Source organism: Cydia splendana, chromosome 1 (genome assembly GCF_910591565.1).
Source record: "Cydia splendana chromosome 1, ilCydSple1.2, whole genome shotgun sequence".
Classification (NCBI taxonomy): Eukaryota; Metazoa; Arthropoda; class Insecta; order Lepidoptera; family Tortricidae; genus Cydia; species Cydia splendana.
This window is the reverse complement of record NC_085960.1, coordinates 24,401,828-24,415,148: the sequence shown is the minus strand read 5'-3', so window position 1 is coordinate 24,415,148 and position 13,321 is coordinate 24,401,828. Positions and strand designations below refer to the sequence as shown.

Here is a 13,321-nt window from a genome sequence, read left to right as displayed (position 1 = left end):
GCAGTTTGTATTTGTACCTACTATTGTTGTAGGTACCATTTTATCTATGTATTTGTGAACTTAAAGGTTGATCACAGGAAAAAGAAGCGTTTGAACGTATGTACCTCGGCTATTGAAATTGAGAGATTGATTAAACTTACAGAAATAGGTGCCAAGGAGCGGAACATGTGAAAAGTATTTTATTTCAAACTGGGGCCCTGTGTCAAGCTGCGCTCTATCACAGGCCGCGCAGCCCTAAAATATTAACTGCAAAAATGTCAGAAGGAATATCACACCCGTAGCTCTTTATTAACATTCAGTAGGCCTTTGCATACCTATCTCTCGGGGAATGCAGTCGTGACTCTGGCATTGTTTTAAATCTAACAAAGAATCTTATTGAGCTTGCGGCGGTTTCTGAAAGTTTAATACCTAATTATCATAAAGGCGTTTAAGGATACCTACATATTTATTTATATAAAGTTTATTGCCCAAAATAACAAAAGAAATACAATAGCGGAAGGTGTTTACAAATATACATCTCTACTCCTTGGTGGAGGGAGGACAAAACGGACCAAATTTTACACGAGCAAAGTTGCGGGTACAGCTGGTAGTTAGGTGGATCTACTAGATATACATAATCTAATTACAGCACCTTATAGTATCCTATCAGTTTTAGGAGTGCTGCTGAATCGGTTTTATACGAAAATTAAAAATAATACATAAGTAATACCGAAATAAAAAGCGGTTTACTTAGGTACCTATATCATAGATGCTAAATAAGTCTTACACATATTGGGCTTATCGAATTTGCCCAGGCAGGACCCAGGACCAACGGATACTTAAGTCATTCGGTGTCGAATTAAATTCAAAACATTCAAATTTGAATAGACAGGGTTAAAATCGTGCGTTTACTATAGTCGATGCAGCACTGCAATATCGTTCCTTTATTTACGGATGTCACTGGTGTGGATAAAATAATTAAAAATGACTGTACACGGTTGCGGATGACTAATGGAAGAGTTTTAATTACAGAGCAGCCAATGTGCGCGCGGTGAAAATAAATCAAAGTGCATTCCACAAAACCGCAAGGCTCACATTTAGGTAACAAGTTGGGCCGAAAAAACATAAATCTAATTTTTTGTACTAATTGTACAAACAAGTTCATAAAAAAAGAAAACACGCATGACATATGTAGGTAAATACAATTCTAAACATTGGGTACAGGTGCGTATCATCAGAGATGCTCCCGGCCATCAAAGGCATTTTCCGACAATTTAAGAGCTTTTTCTTTTTACGAACCGCCAGTCGAGTGGAAATTCTGCACTAATAGATTCTTCGCCTGAGAACTCAAATTTAATTTATTTTGATGAGACCTAGAAATCACCTAGACTTATTTGATGGAGCAATTTGAGATGCAGACAGCCAGTTAATTGACGATGAAACTTCATTGTGGATCTACATTGTGTTTATGAATTTGTTGATCCAAATGACCCGCCGGTGGCGGCGGTAGGTACGCGCCTACAGGCCGCGTTGTTTTACAGCAGATGGAAGTAAACACAGCCGACCCAACATCTGGCATATTTTTTTTACTTCCATCGTCGAAGTTAGGTACCTACGTTGCTTTAAGAATCAAGCCGTAACCGAAAGGTCGGTCCAGTCCAGTTACATTTTTATTTTGGTGGATTCAGCATCAAATCTATTTTTGGGTCAAATAGGTAACTTAAATTTCCAATGTTGTTGTTTTTAACTTTCGGGTACTTAAAAAAAGACAATGAACTAAGTTCTTTTTAGGGTTCCGTACCTCAAAAGGAAAAAACGGGACCCTTATAACTAGGATCACTTTGTTGTCCTTCCGTCTGTCTGTCAAGACCCTTTATCCCGGAAACGTGTGAAGGTATCGAGTTGAAATTAAAACCATATTATATATAGGTACTCAGGTCTACAGTTCCTTGAAACTGTAAAAAAAATTGACTTAAAAAAAAGATACAGCCGTTAACGCCGCAAATAACGTATATTTCGACACTCTGCAGGGAATCAAAATGTACCTATAGGCTACTTCCCGTTGACCTAAAACTATAAAATTTGGCAAATATCCCCTTACACAACAAGTACCTACAGGGAAAAATCTAAAAACTATAATGAAAAAAAAACTAAAATTAAATAAAAAAATGTACAGATCCTTTGGTGGGCGAGTCGACTCGCACTTGTCCGGTTTTTTATTTATAACCTGCTTGTTCCTACTGTAACGTAACAACTGACTTCACTTTTGTTGTTGGGGCCACTCGTCTGCGTCACCTTTCTAGCACGGGACCCTAAAAATTAATTCTTGATTATTTCTATGAATTATATTTTCAACATTGTAAAGATATGTGATCACAATTACATAACTACATTATTTGTTAAACTTACTTGATATATTCCAAAAATAGCTTATTTTTCAGTTTTATTTGCCACATTTGAGCTTGGGACATTAGCCATGCACGATTGCTCGTGAGTATCAGCTTTGGCTTTGCTGATGAGGTTTTTAACCTCCGAACTTGAGATCCTGAAGGTCCTTTCAAGTTTAATATCCAATAAAGGCAAGAGAGTAAAAAGTCGTGAAAACTTAGGTACTTAGGTACTTATAAGTAAAGTAGCTAAAGAAACAGTTTCGTGATCACTGGTTTAATAATTAATAATGCATTGGAGAAAAATATCTACTGTAAGTAGGTACTTAGGTAGGTACCTATGTTATTAATAAGAACAAAAAAAGAAATATGTAATAACCTAGGAGGAGTAGGAGGTGAACTTCTTAACATACCAGTCAACCATTAGGTCAAATAAAAAATTATTACATATGTATTTCCGTTTTCCGGTGAAAAGTTTATTAGTTCCATGCCATAAAATATCTATATTTAGAAAAACGGGCCTATGAGCTCCAAATATGAATGGGTTTCAACATCAACACTGTATATGGTATATTTACAAACATTGACGCCCAGCGTGTGCTACCGAAATGCACAGCACGCTCCAACACATTAATACTTAAATTAAATCTGGGCTGGCTCCCCTGTTCGCTCGACGCAGCGTAGTAGGTACTTACATGCGCGGTTTTCAGGGATCCATATAGCTGGATTTGTCCGAAAGAAAACTCACTGACCCGTTTTTAATTTAGCGGTTTCTATAGATTAGCCCAATATATATTATATCTTTTTGCGGTTGGTACTTATGCTAAAGATTGAGATTATCTACCTATGCTCAATATTCTTAAAGCGTAAAACATGTTTGTTATGTTTTTCGATTCATTTCATTTGGCTGGATGCCCAGGGGCGTGTCCAAGTATTTGGTGCATATTATATTAGAAACGTTAATCTGGTTAGGTGGTTAGACACTTTCGTAGTTTCGTAAAGTCAGATTTAAAATCGGAAGCATTGCAATAATACAATATTCCTTCCTTCCGTTCCCACGAGCTAGAGAGCGGATAAACGAACATATGTAATAGGTAAAAAGACGAGCCACCTGCCTCACTCGAACATACTGTACCTAGTATGAAATAAGGAACCCTCCAAATCACAGCCAGTACAAACTTCCTAAAGCTCGGCTGCGGGTTACGACGGGCGCTTCCGCTCGTGCTAAGAAAGCTCGCTTCCTCATGAAAGCGGCGCACGTGTGCCGTCACCTGCGGCTGCGCCAGCGCACAGAGCCCGCCAAGCGCTCGCCGGGATGTGTCGTGCTTAGTGATGCGAGCGTAGATACCAGTGAAAATGGGACCCCAATTTGACTACTGTTTACGCGCTACCAGTGAGTGTTAAATTTGATTTATACATTTTTATTATTTATCCGTCTTTATAGGTCTCTGAGGTGTTCCGGAAGTTTAGGTATACCACAATTTATTTGTGATATAAATAAAAACAACATCCCATTATTTGAAAACACTAGAAGCAGGATAGAGTTGCACATAATCTAAGCGGTCATTTTAGGTGTTCGTTGACGTTGAACGGAAAAATGATGAAACTTTTCTAATTTCCCGCGCCTTTGTGTAAGAATCTGCTAAGTTATTTGAACGTTGTTCACGAGTTTAAAGATCATAATTGTTTTCATAGAGCGTGCGGGAGCGACCAATGAGCCCCAGGACACTTTAGCTGAGATGAAAAATTATATTCATCTTATTCGTACCTACCTATATTTTACAACTTTTACAAGTAGGTATATCTATCGTAACGTAAATAAGGTGAAATGAGTATGTAGGTACAGTTCACACATCGGATTTAAGTTAGGTACCTATATAATATTAAATAATCTGTTATCTTACTTCTGTCAGTAACTTAATTAAGATAAAAACGTAAATGCGGGAAGTTACACTGTTGTAACATGCCGCCTTCGTTCAAAACACATTCAGCCAAAATACCGCGAACGCCAAAATTAGTCATTAGGATGAAACATCTTAAACAAATTATGTTTGTAACGTATTTAGAGATTCCTTTCATGCCTTCTGGGAATAATGATTAATTCATCAGAGCCTCGAGCGTTGTATGCTTTATTGCTTCTTACAGCATGCTAATCTATCAACGAAATAATTAATCCTTCGAAGATTTTTTGACTGTTTAAATCCGGTTTTAAAAATATTATACGTATTATATTAATAGCCTTAAATGTTAAGTACCTACCTTAATATTGAATATGCAAACATGTTACCTGTTAGCGAGATTTGTTATTCAAATCAAAACAATGTTTCCCGTTCAAATTGTTATTTAAACAAACAAATGCTTGTTTAATTTCAGCAAACCTTAATTGAAGTAAAATTGGGTAGGGTACACTTCAAGTTTTCTCGTCGTGTGTAGATTTAGTACTCTACCAATGTGATATAAATGATAAAAAGTAAATACATATTTAGGTAACTTTAAAATGTATTCATATTTCGAAGATCATTTATCTACTTCAAGAGTTTCACCACTTAATACTTAGAAATCTATCACTTTTATTAGGTATTAGGTAGCCCTAATGATATTATTATTAGTAATTAGTAGTAGTTGATATTTTCTTTATTTATTTCTCTTCATAATAAAGAAAATATCAACTACTACTTATTAGTAGTAGTTGATATTATTATTAGTATTAGCATTAGTAATGGTTACTAGACAAAAGACGTACGCTTTAAATATATTTATTCCTTTTTTATATTGTCTTTAATCAAAGCATTTATAAACATTTTACTAACAACAGTATATCGTAGGTCTATTCGTACATAATAATCGGGAGAGAGCATTAAATCTCCAGAAATGATCATTAAAATTTGTGTCACAACACAATAGCCTTTAATATCATTACATGTTAGGTGATGTTAGGTAATAGCCGTCATTTATTTTCAATCTGTGTCCCAAACTCCGTGGAACTGGCATTGTTTGTGACTTGTTGCCCGCCACATGTTCTCAGGGCTTTCATTCCCATGTAGCACCGAGCGCATCGTCAGAGGCCTACCAGTATAAGTGTGACCCGTAAAACAGTAATCGCTATGAGTAATCGGAGATTAAATCAATTTTGGTACGCCCGAGGAGATGCGCTTGGGCAGGGCTGAGAACAGTCCTGGGCCTCTTTTGTCCCGCCCTCGCCAGAGCAAACCTAATACACATGCGGGCTAAGAAAAAACCCCATTAAAGCAAGAGATTTTATGTATAAGTTACTATTTCGAGAGTTTTATTAGCTACAGAGATAAATTAAACCGAAATGGAGATTAAGCACGTTTGATCCTTAGTTTGTACTACGATAACCATTGTGTTTATTTAATTAGGATCAAACCGAAAGAAAAATAAATAATGATAAGCTTATTTGAGATGAATATTATTATGTACTTGAGTATATGACCTACCCTGAAGCTTAATTATACTTTGCCTATTGCCATTATGCTAAATAGTAAATATGTATGGTCTAATTACAATGCCCTAACAATATTCTAAACACACAAATGTATCTGTTTGATGAGATCATTCAACTTTGACGTGACTTTTGACCTGGGAACAAATCATCTATAAGATATATCATGATTCACGATTCCGTAGAAATTGAGAAAAGTGTACACACGCGCCCAAATAGTACTACTTACTTAGTACTATCTATAGTCTTTTTTTTTATCAAACATTTTTTTACAGAATCCTTGTAATAAGTATACGACTATATGTAGGTATGTAAATACCTATTATTAGTTATTATTACTTACCTACTATAAGTTATAGAGATATTAATAAATCTCAGTCGCCTTTTACGCGCAAGGAATAAGCCTTAAATTTTATCCCGTTACTATAATAAGCTCCGAAGCCCGGCCACCCCTGCAAAAGGGTGGGGCTGCTCTAGTGCACAGTCGTGCTCGAAGCGTCTGTGCCGATAATACCCTTACTTAGGCAGTACTTAACTACATACTTATGTGGCTCTGTACGTAATGCCCGAGATAAGCTGGGTAAATCTAAGCAAACTTGCGGGTGTCTTGATACTAGATAGAGATGTAGTATACATAAATATAGCTAAAATATGTTATTTTAAATCTACAGAGTCTAAGTAGTACCTAAACAAAATTAACAATCGTTATAGATAAACTGTAAGTTGCTTTTTCAGCTGTCACTGTATTTTAATTTTTACACATAGGTATGAGTCATCAACCAAAGCTTTCCACCCCTAATAGTGAATTTAAGACAATCGTCTATTCGGTACACTTTTTAGGGTTCCGTACCTCAAAAGAAAAAAACGAAACCCTTATAGGATCACTCGTGCGTCTGTCTGTCTGTCCGTCTGTCACAGCCCATTTTCTCCGAAACTACTGGACCCATTAGGTTGAAATTTGGTACATATATGTAAGTTTGTGACCCAAAGACGGACATGTAAACGTAAACAAATGAATTTTAAACATGGGGGCCACTTTTGGGGGTTAAATGTGAAAATTAAAAATTAAAGTTTTTCAAATTATATCGTGTTAGTTGTTACATATCAAATAAAAGAGCTCATTGTGAGAATCTCAAATATTTTTTTTTATAATTTTAGAATAAACAGTTTAGAAGTAATTCAATAAAATAGGCATAAATGACGACCCCCTCTACCCCTTTATCACCGAAACTACTGGATCTAAAATTTTGAAAAAAAAAATCATAAAATAGTTAATTACCTATGGATGACAGGAAAACCTATTAGAAATGTGCAGTCAAGCGTGAGTCGGACTTAATTACTTCGTTTTTGATCCGACCCCTACGGATTTTATAAAGACATTTCACTCACGTTTCACATAAAAAAATACATTGTTAAAAATTGTGTAATGTATGGAACCCTTGAAACGCGAGTCCGACTCGCACTTGGCTGGTTTTTTTCTATAAACGCAACACCTACTTATCTAATATTATCAAAAGCAGTATAAGTCGGAGCAAGTTGTACAAATGGAAAGTATTGCACTTGTAAGCACTTCTGAGTTACCGCTTTTGGATGTGATCAGATTATTTTCTGCCTTCACAATCCTCTTAACCGAACTAAAATTGAAACCTAACTAACATTAAACGAGATATCAGATTAGATGCATCTCTATAATACCTAAGCTACCCAAAAATAGCATCTTTAGTATTAGGCATCGCCCTACACCACATTGCCTATTGTCTACGCCAGTCTTAGGCGGGCTACGAACGGAGATTACGTTCAATTCGCATTTTCCGGCTCACAAAAGTAGGTTGCTCCACTCGCCCGCACTGGACGTAATGGAGAGCCGTTAGTTCATTGGCGTTATTGAATAATTCCAGCGAGCCACAGTCGCCGAGTGCCAGGCACGGGACATCGCCGTACACTATGATCGTTGGTAAATGTTGACAGAATTAATTGACGATCTTTGTCTTAAGATTGGATAATAACTACATGACATTTGTTACAGATAACCCGTCATATTTTGCGCTTCCCAACGCCGATGTTCTGGACAGCGCAGAATCAAATCAAACGACCGCGGAGCTATGCTCCCGCTCGGCACCGGGTCGCGTCTGGTCCGATGCCAGATCTCTGGGCTCTCCGCGACGAAGGGAGCCAGACAGCCCCCGAAGAAGGGAATTCCGTGCACTATTGCGGTCTTTGTCGGCCAAGGAGCCGGAGCAGGCAGAGGCATTTCTGCGAGGGCAGCCCAGACCGGGGGATGTCGCGCCGGGCGACATGAGGCACAGTTCCACAGCACCACGGATAAAGTAAGTTGTTGAATCATTACAAGCATTTTCATAGTATGTTAATTGTCTGTTAAAGCCAGTCTTTATATGTATGTATATTATGTTTGTCGCAGAAAAGGAAAAATCAGCACGACCGTGGTTACACCTGATGGCCCTCAGGAGCGTGAAGAGGTGTTTTACACCATCCCCCTTCAGGGTCGTAGAAGGCACTCCGTGGGGGGTTACTTGGCGGCGGGCGCGTCGGGCGCCGGAGAAGTTACCTCAGTGCCCAGTGAAGTTCCTAAAATGCCACCGCCGCGGTTCGGACCAAAAGAAGAAGAAGTCAAACGTAGAAGACCTAAGAACTTTCCCTTTAAAGGTAAGATGTTTTGCAAACATTTACCTGTAATCTCTTGGTCAAAATTATCGATATCTTATCTCAGCTTGTCTGTTAAACGTAGTTTGTGGTAGAAAATGGATATCTGCATAAGAAAAATACAAAAACAACGTTAAATATTTGTTCCGGTATATCAAAAAATAATGTTATCTCGTCTTTAAATTTATTTATTTGGGTGGGAGAATGCTCGTACCTAGACACAAAACGAACAATAAAGGAAACTTACGCAGTAAAATCTATTATTAAGTAATAGCACTGATAAGCGTGTATATGATTAAGATGATGATAGATGGTCATAAACATGTCAGTGGAGACGTCGGGCAGATACCAAAGTACGTTGCACCCGCTGCGCCCTTCTGCGGCCCCAATCGATACGAGCGCCGCCCGGCGATGCACCGCGGTACACCCGAAACGGGCGGCGCTTTGAAGCCTCTATCAAATTGACCTTTAACCATTTGGCTATCTCAAACAATAGAGAACTACATTATTATTGTGTTATGCAATTATCATACAATCGATACCTTATGTACCATACACGCACCTAATAAAATAAATACGTAACTGTAGTACATTGCATCGTTAAGATTGCAACTATTGCAAGCCATCTTCCATAATTTAATATTTATATTCGTCCCTTGTGTCGCTACTTAAGCTTATCAGTTTCGAGAAACCATAATGTCTGCTTAAGCGTAGGAAACGCGGCTCGCATATTTATCTTCGGGGTTGTATTTGGCAATCGATAACGTTAGGGGAATATAGAGTCGAGTCCGGAGTGTTTGGTTAGGTTGTCGGGCAGCCGGGGTGTGCGATTCGATTATCGTCGCGTCGCGGTTTAGTATGCGAAGTGCGTGCGCTCGCGCCGCTTGACGCCAGTCGGGGCCTGCGCGCGCGGCATTATATCGCGAACCGCTCTCGGTCACTTCGCAGGACTCGCGCGCTCGATTTCACTGCAGTTCGGTGCAATGACAGTTTGTTTGGTGCAGCTTTGAGTTTGTGGTGACAATGGAAGCCGAAAGTGAGTTTTATTTGTATATTGTATTTTTCACTTTTGCTAAACAAAGCCTTAGGTACTTATAGTTTTCTCATACAAGGGTAAGTGTGGTGCAAAAGTATTAAATATATATTAAACATAATTGTATTATAAATAAACAATAGATACGGTTGCGGTACAAAGAAAATATTGTATGTGGTTGAAAACTTTCGGCGTAGGTTTTGTTATGTGGCAAACAAGCGTTGGTCCCCTTGGTGGAAAGCGGTTATTACCATAGCCTACTTAACGTAGATTAATAATATTATTTATTACCAGTAATTATGTATTCTAAGACGCATTGTGTGTAAGCTTTTGTTCCGCTTTATGACTTAAATTCTGTAAAATGCCTGTACGTCGTCTAAGTTAAAAGTAAATTGTAAAATTCTATCCGCCTTTGTCAGCCCTCCTGCGACTACTTACTCGGCCTAGAGAGCCCATCATGTCGGAAAAGTGTGTAAATTTTGTAGTTCGAAGGTGTACCGGACCGACCCAAAATCATTGTCAAAGAGACACTGTATTGTCTTCACCAAATTATCTTAACTTATGTTCACTCATCTTTACCCTCACAACTTTAGACTCTACGCCTTCGCCATAAAGGTGACTATTGCCTGTTGTGGGAACTAATTTATATTAGTTACACGGTACACATTACCTTTGCAGGGTTGTAGCATGGCTGAATAAACATAGGTTAATTTACATGCATCGAAGCTCCTCCCGTAATGTACGTGCGTAGTGAATTTCAATGTTCTGAGGAACAAGAGTTAAAGGTACATGCAGAATCGCTACCACCGAGTTAGTATTTAAATATCCTACCTACATACATCTTAAATACTTAATTTATTTTACTGTGAAGCTTTACTTTTCTTTCCAAACAAAAGCCCTTTAGATACGTCCATCTAAAGATAAAGTATCACCACTTGTGAAGATTTTTACGCAGATCAATTTTACTCGTCGTCTGAGCATTCAAAAGCATTCTGAGCAAAATAATTTGCAATTTAGATAAGATCATTAAATAAATTTCTCTCAGAGGGGACGAGAAAAAGTATTGGAAGATTTATTCAAATATAATTCGAACTCTGCTTTTGAAATGAAGCAAATTTGTCAAATGACTCATTAATTTAACAAATCGAGAGTTAGAAGTCTCGATATTTTCACTACGCAAACATCCTACCCTAGCCTAGCCTAGGCTCTTAGCCCTCTTAGGTACTCAAGTCTAATGTCCTATGGTTCTATTGTTATTCGACGACGAGTGACGACATTATCGCGTTAGATAGAATATTAAATTATTACTACCGATTGTGATCCTGGCGCCGCGGGGTTGACACTTATTATCGCTTTTGACCGCATTCAAGGCTGATTTGTACACATAAGTGTATTTATTGACTTCCTATTTACTAATAGGTATGTAGGTACCTAAGAGTGCTACTATAGGTATTATGTAGACAAATATTTCACGCGTAAGTTAAATGTTTATGTTTTTGTTTACCAGAAAGATCGTTGTGACTATGTTTAACCTTTTGAACGCCAAACGGCGCATCCATTTGCCGTGCCACTGACGCCACGGGGGTAAAATTTAGTTTTGTGAATAAATAATGCCAACCTAAAAGTGGGGTGTTTTTCAGTAGATTTTCATCAAAAAATTATCGACGTCAAATGCCGTCTTTGGCGTCGTTGTCACGATTTTACGTTGACGTCAATTGCCGTCTGTGGCGTTCAAAAGGTTAATTATAGGCTGTTATATTTTCCTTGATGTCGTAAAGAGGTATTTTAACACTAGGTTTCAATTTTACGCCTTCAATTGTAGTAAAGCACTAAAATGTTTCAAAATCAAGCGTTAACTAATTTACCTACTTATACATACTAGTTACTAGTTAGACCCATGTGTTGTTTATTAATAGGTAAGTAGGTAGGTCCCCACTTGGACATGGCCGTCTTAATTACTGGGAACACTTCGCTAATTAACTCGGTTGTCAGCATTAAAAATAGCGCGGGATCCGATGTAAACATACGCGTACTTTCAATAAGCTCCGAGGTTGCTTCATTTGTGGTAAGCAAGCGCTGCTGATTGCAATCTTACCACTAAGCGGTTTGCGTGGTGGTTTTCTGGTATTAGGTAGCTATTAAGACAATTAATTATATTTTTTTTATCAATCGCCCACAGGCAAACTTTTTAGCCACACCGCCGTGGTAAATCATAAATTATGATTCATAATATACCTATAAAATAACTTCTCACCAGCCGCCTGAGTAAATCGATAGAGTGGACAGTGGACAGGAGTAACTAAATTGCATTCCGCCAAAACATTTATTTTTAGATTAACTAGCACGTGAAGCTTTTACTCGGGAAAATGGTATCAGATCTCGTAGTACGAGTAGCTAACCTTTAACTCTACCTAACACTAACCTATTACCTTTACAAGCTCTAATTCTAGAATTTAACCTTATACATCTTGGTCAAGCAGTATGGTTTGACCGTTTCATGAAACTGTAAAAAAGTTACGATATGTGACGTTCCACGGGAAATGGTACCTTATGGCGGTCGGCGTTTACGTCACGTAGCACCGCATAAGGTACTTTTACCCTGGAAACGTCACAAATTATTTCGTACCTACTATACATACACTACTAAGATAATTTGCATATTTGACATAGACATGCACAATTATTAAGTCCAGAGCAAATTGTGAAAACTGTATGCATTACATTTTTATTATTTTCGGTAATTAGTGAACATGCTTCTAAAAAAGATACCTAACTCCTTAAGTCTCTAACATTAAAAACCGGCCAAGTGCGAGTCGGAATCGCGCACAAAGGGTTCCGTACCATTACGCAAAAAAACGGCAAAAAAAATCACGTTTGTTGTATGGGATCCCCACTTAAATATTTATTTTATTTAGTTTTTGTTGTAATAGCGGCAACAGAAATACATCATCTGTGAAAATTTAAACTGTCCAGCTATCACGGTTCATGAGTTACAGCTTGTGGTGACAGACAGACGGACAGCGGAGTCTTAAAAGGGGCCCACTGATTAACAGTCCACCGGACGGTATCGGCCTGTCAGTTGTTCGGAACTGTCAAAATTTTGTTCTAACTGACAGGCCGATACCGTCCGGCGGACAGTTAATCAGTGGGCCCCTTTTAGTAATAAAAGGTCCCGTTTTTACCCTTTGGGTACTGAACCCTAAAACGTGACCCAAATAATTCGTGAAATCATAATGAATCATTATTCCGTACACTGCGGCGCCAGATCGTGCGATTTAGCACGCTCGGCTACAGTAACCAGGGAAAGAAGGGATGTTTATTTTGATGTCGTGAATCATCACATTAATCACGCGGATGCGCACTCAATACTTGCTGTTTGTTATCACACGTTTCTTTACCACTAACGAGGCAGATTGCATATTAATTTGTTCGGCCTAAATATGAACAACAGTCGCTACCTTATGAAAACTTCCTGGAAATATTCCCGAATAATCGCTTTTATGTGCGACATAAGGTTCTCTCTTATCTTCGCGTTCTGTGTATTAGCACAGAGTTAAATAGTAACAGTGGTCCGACGGTTCTGATGTGTACCGAGCTACTAACAATGGCGATGACAGCGATGTATACAGCTCGGGTGCGCGCGACGTCACGGGTGGTCTTAGCTTCGGCCCCTGGGTCCGCTAAAGCCCAACAGACTTGAAAATCTACTAGTCGCATGCGTTAGGTAAACACGGTCGTGTCCCCAGTTCTGAGGGCCTATCACTAACATCGAAAATCGTTAGGTACCTGCCTCTCTAT

At 38.4% G+C, this 13,321-nt stretch overlaps 1 protein-coding gene across 3 annotated transcripts in view; it reads left to right on the top strand.

The window, feature by feature from the left end:
* The window catches only part of LOC134796939 (phosphoinositide 3-kinase adapter protein 1), a 33,784-nt gene that overhangs the window by 8,306 nt on the left and 12,157 nt on the right, over positions 1-13,321 (top strand). The window contains exons 1-3 of one of the 3 annotated variants that reach the window (XM_063769136.1): positions 3,649-3,759; positions 7,856-8,156; positions 8,249-8,493. In XM_063769136.1, coding sequence (XP_063625206.1) covers positions 3,723-3,759; positions 7,856-8,156; positions 8,249-8,493 — 583 coding nt within the window. In that variant the 5' untranslated portion in view covers positions 3,649-3,722. Of the gene's footprint in view, positions 1-3,648; positions 3,760-7,855; positions 8,157-8,248; positions 8,494-9,246; positions 9,527-13,321 lie in introns of those variants that run through there. The other 2 variants (XM_063769142.1, XM_063769150.1) reach the window with 2 other exon arrangements.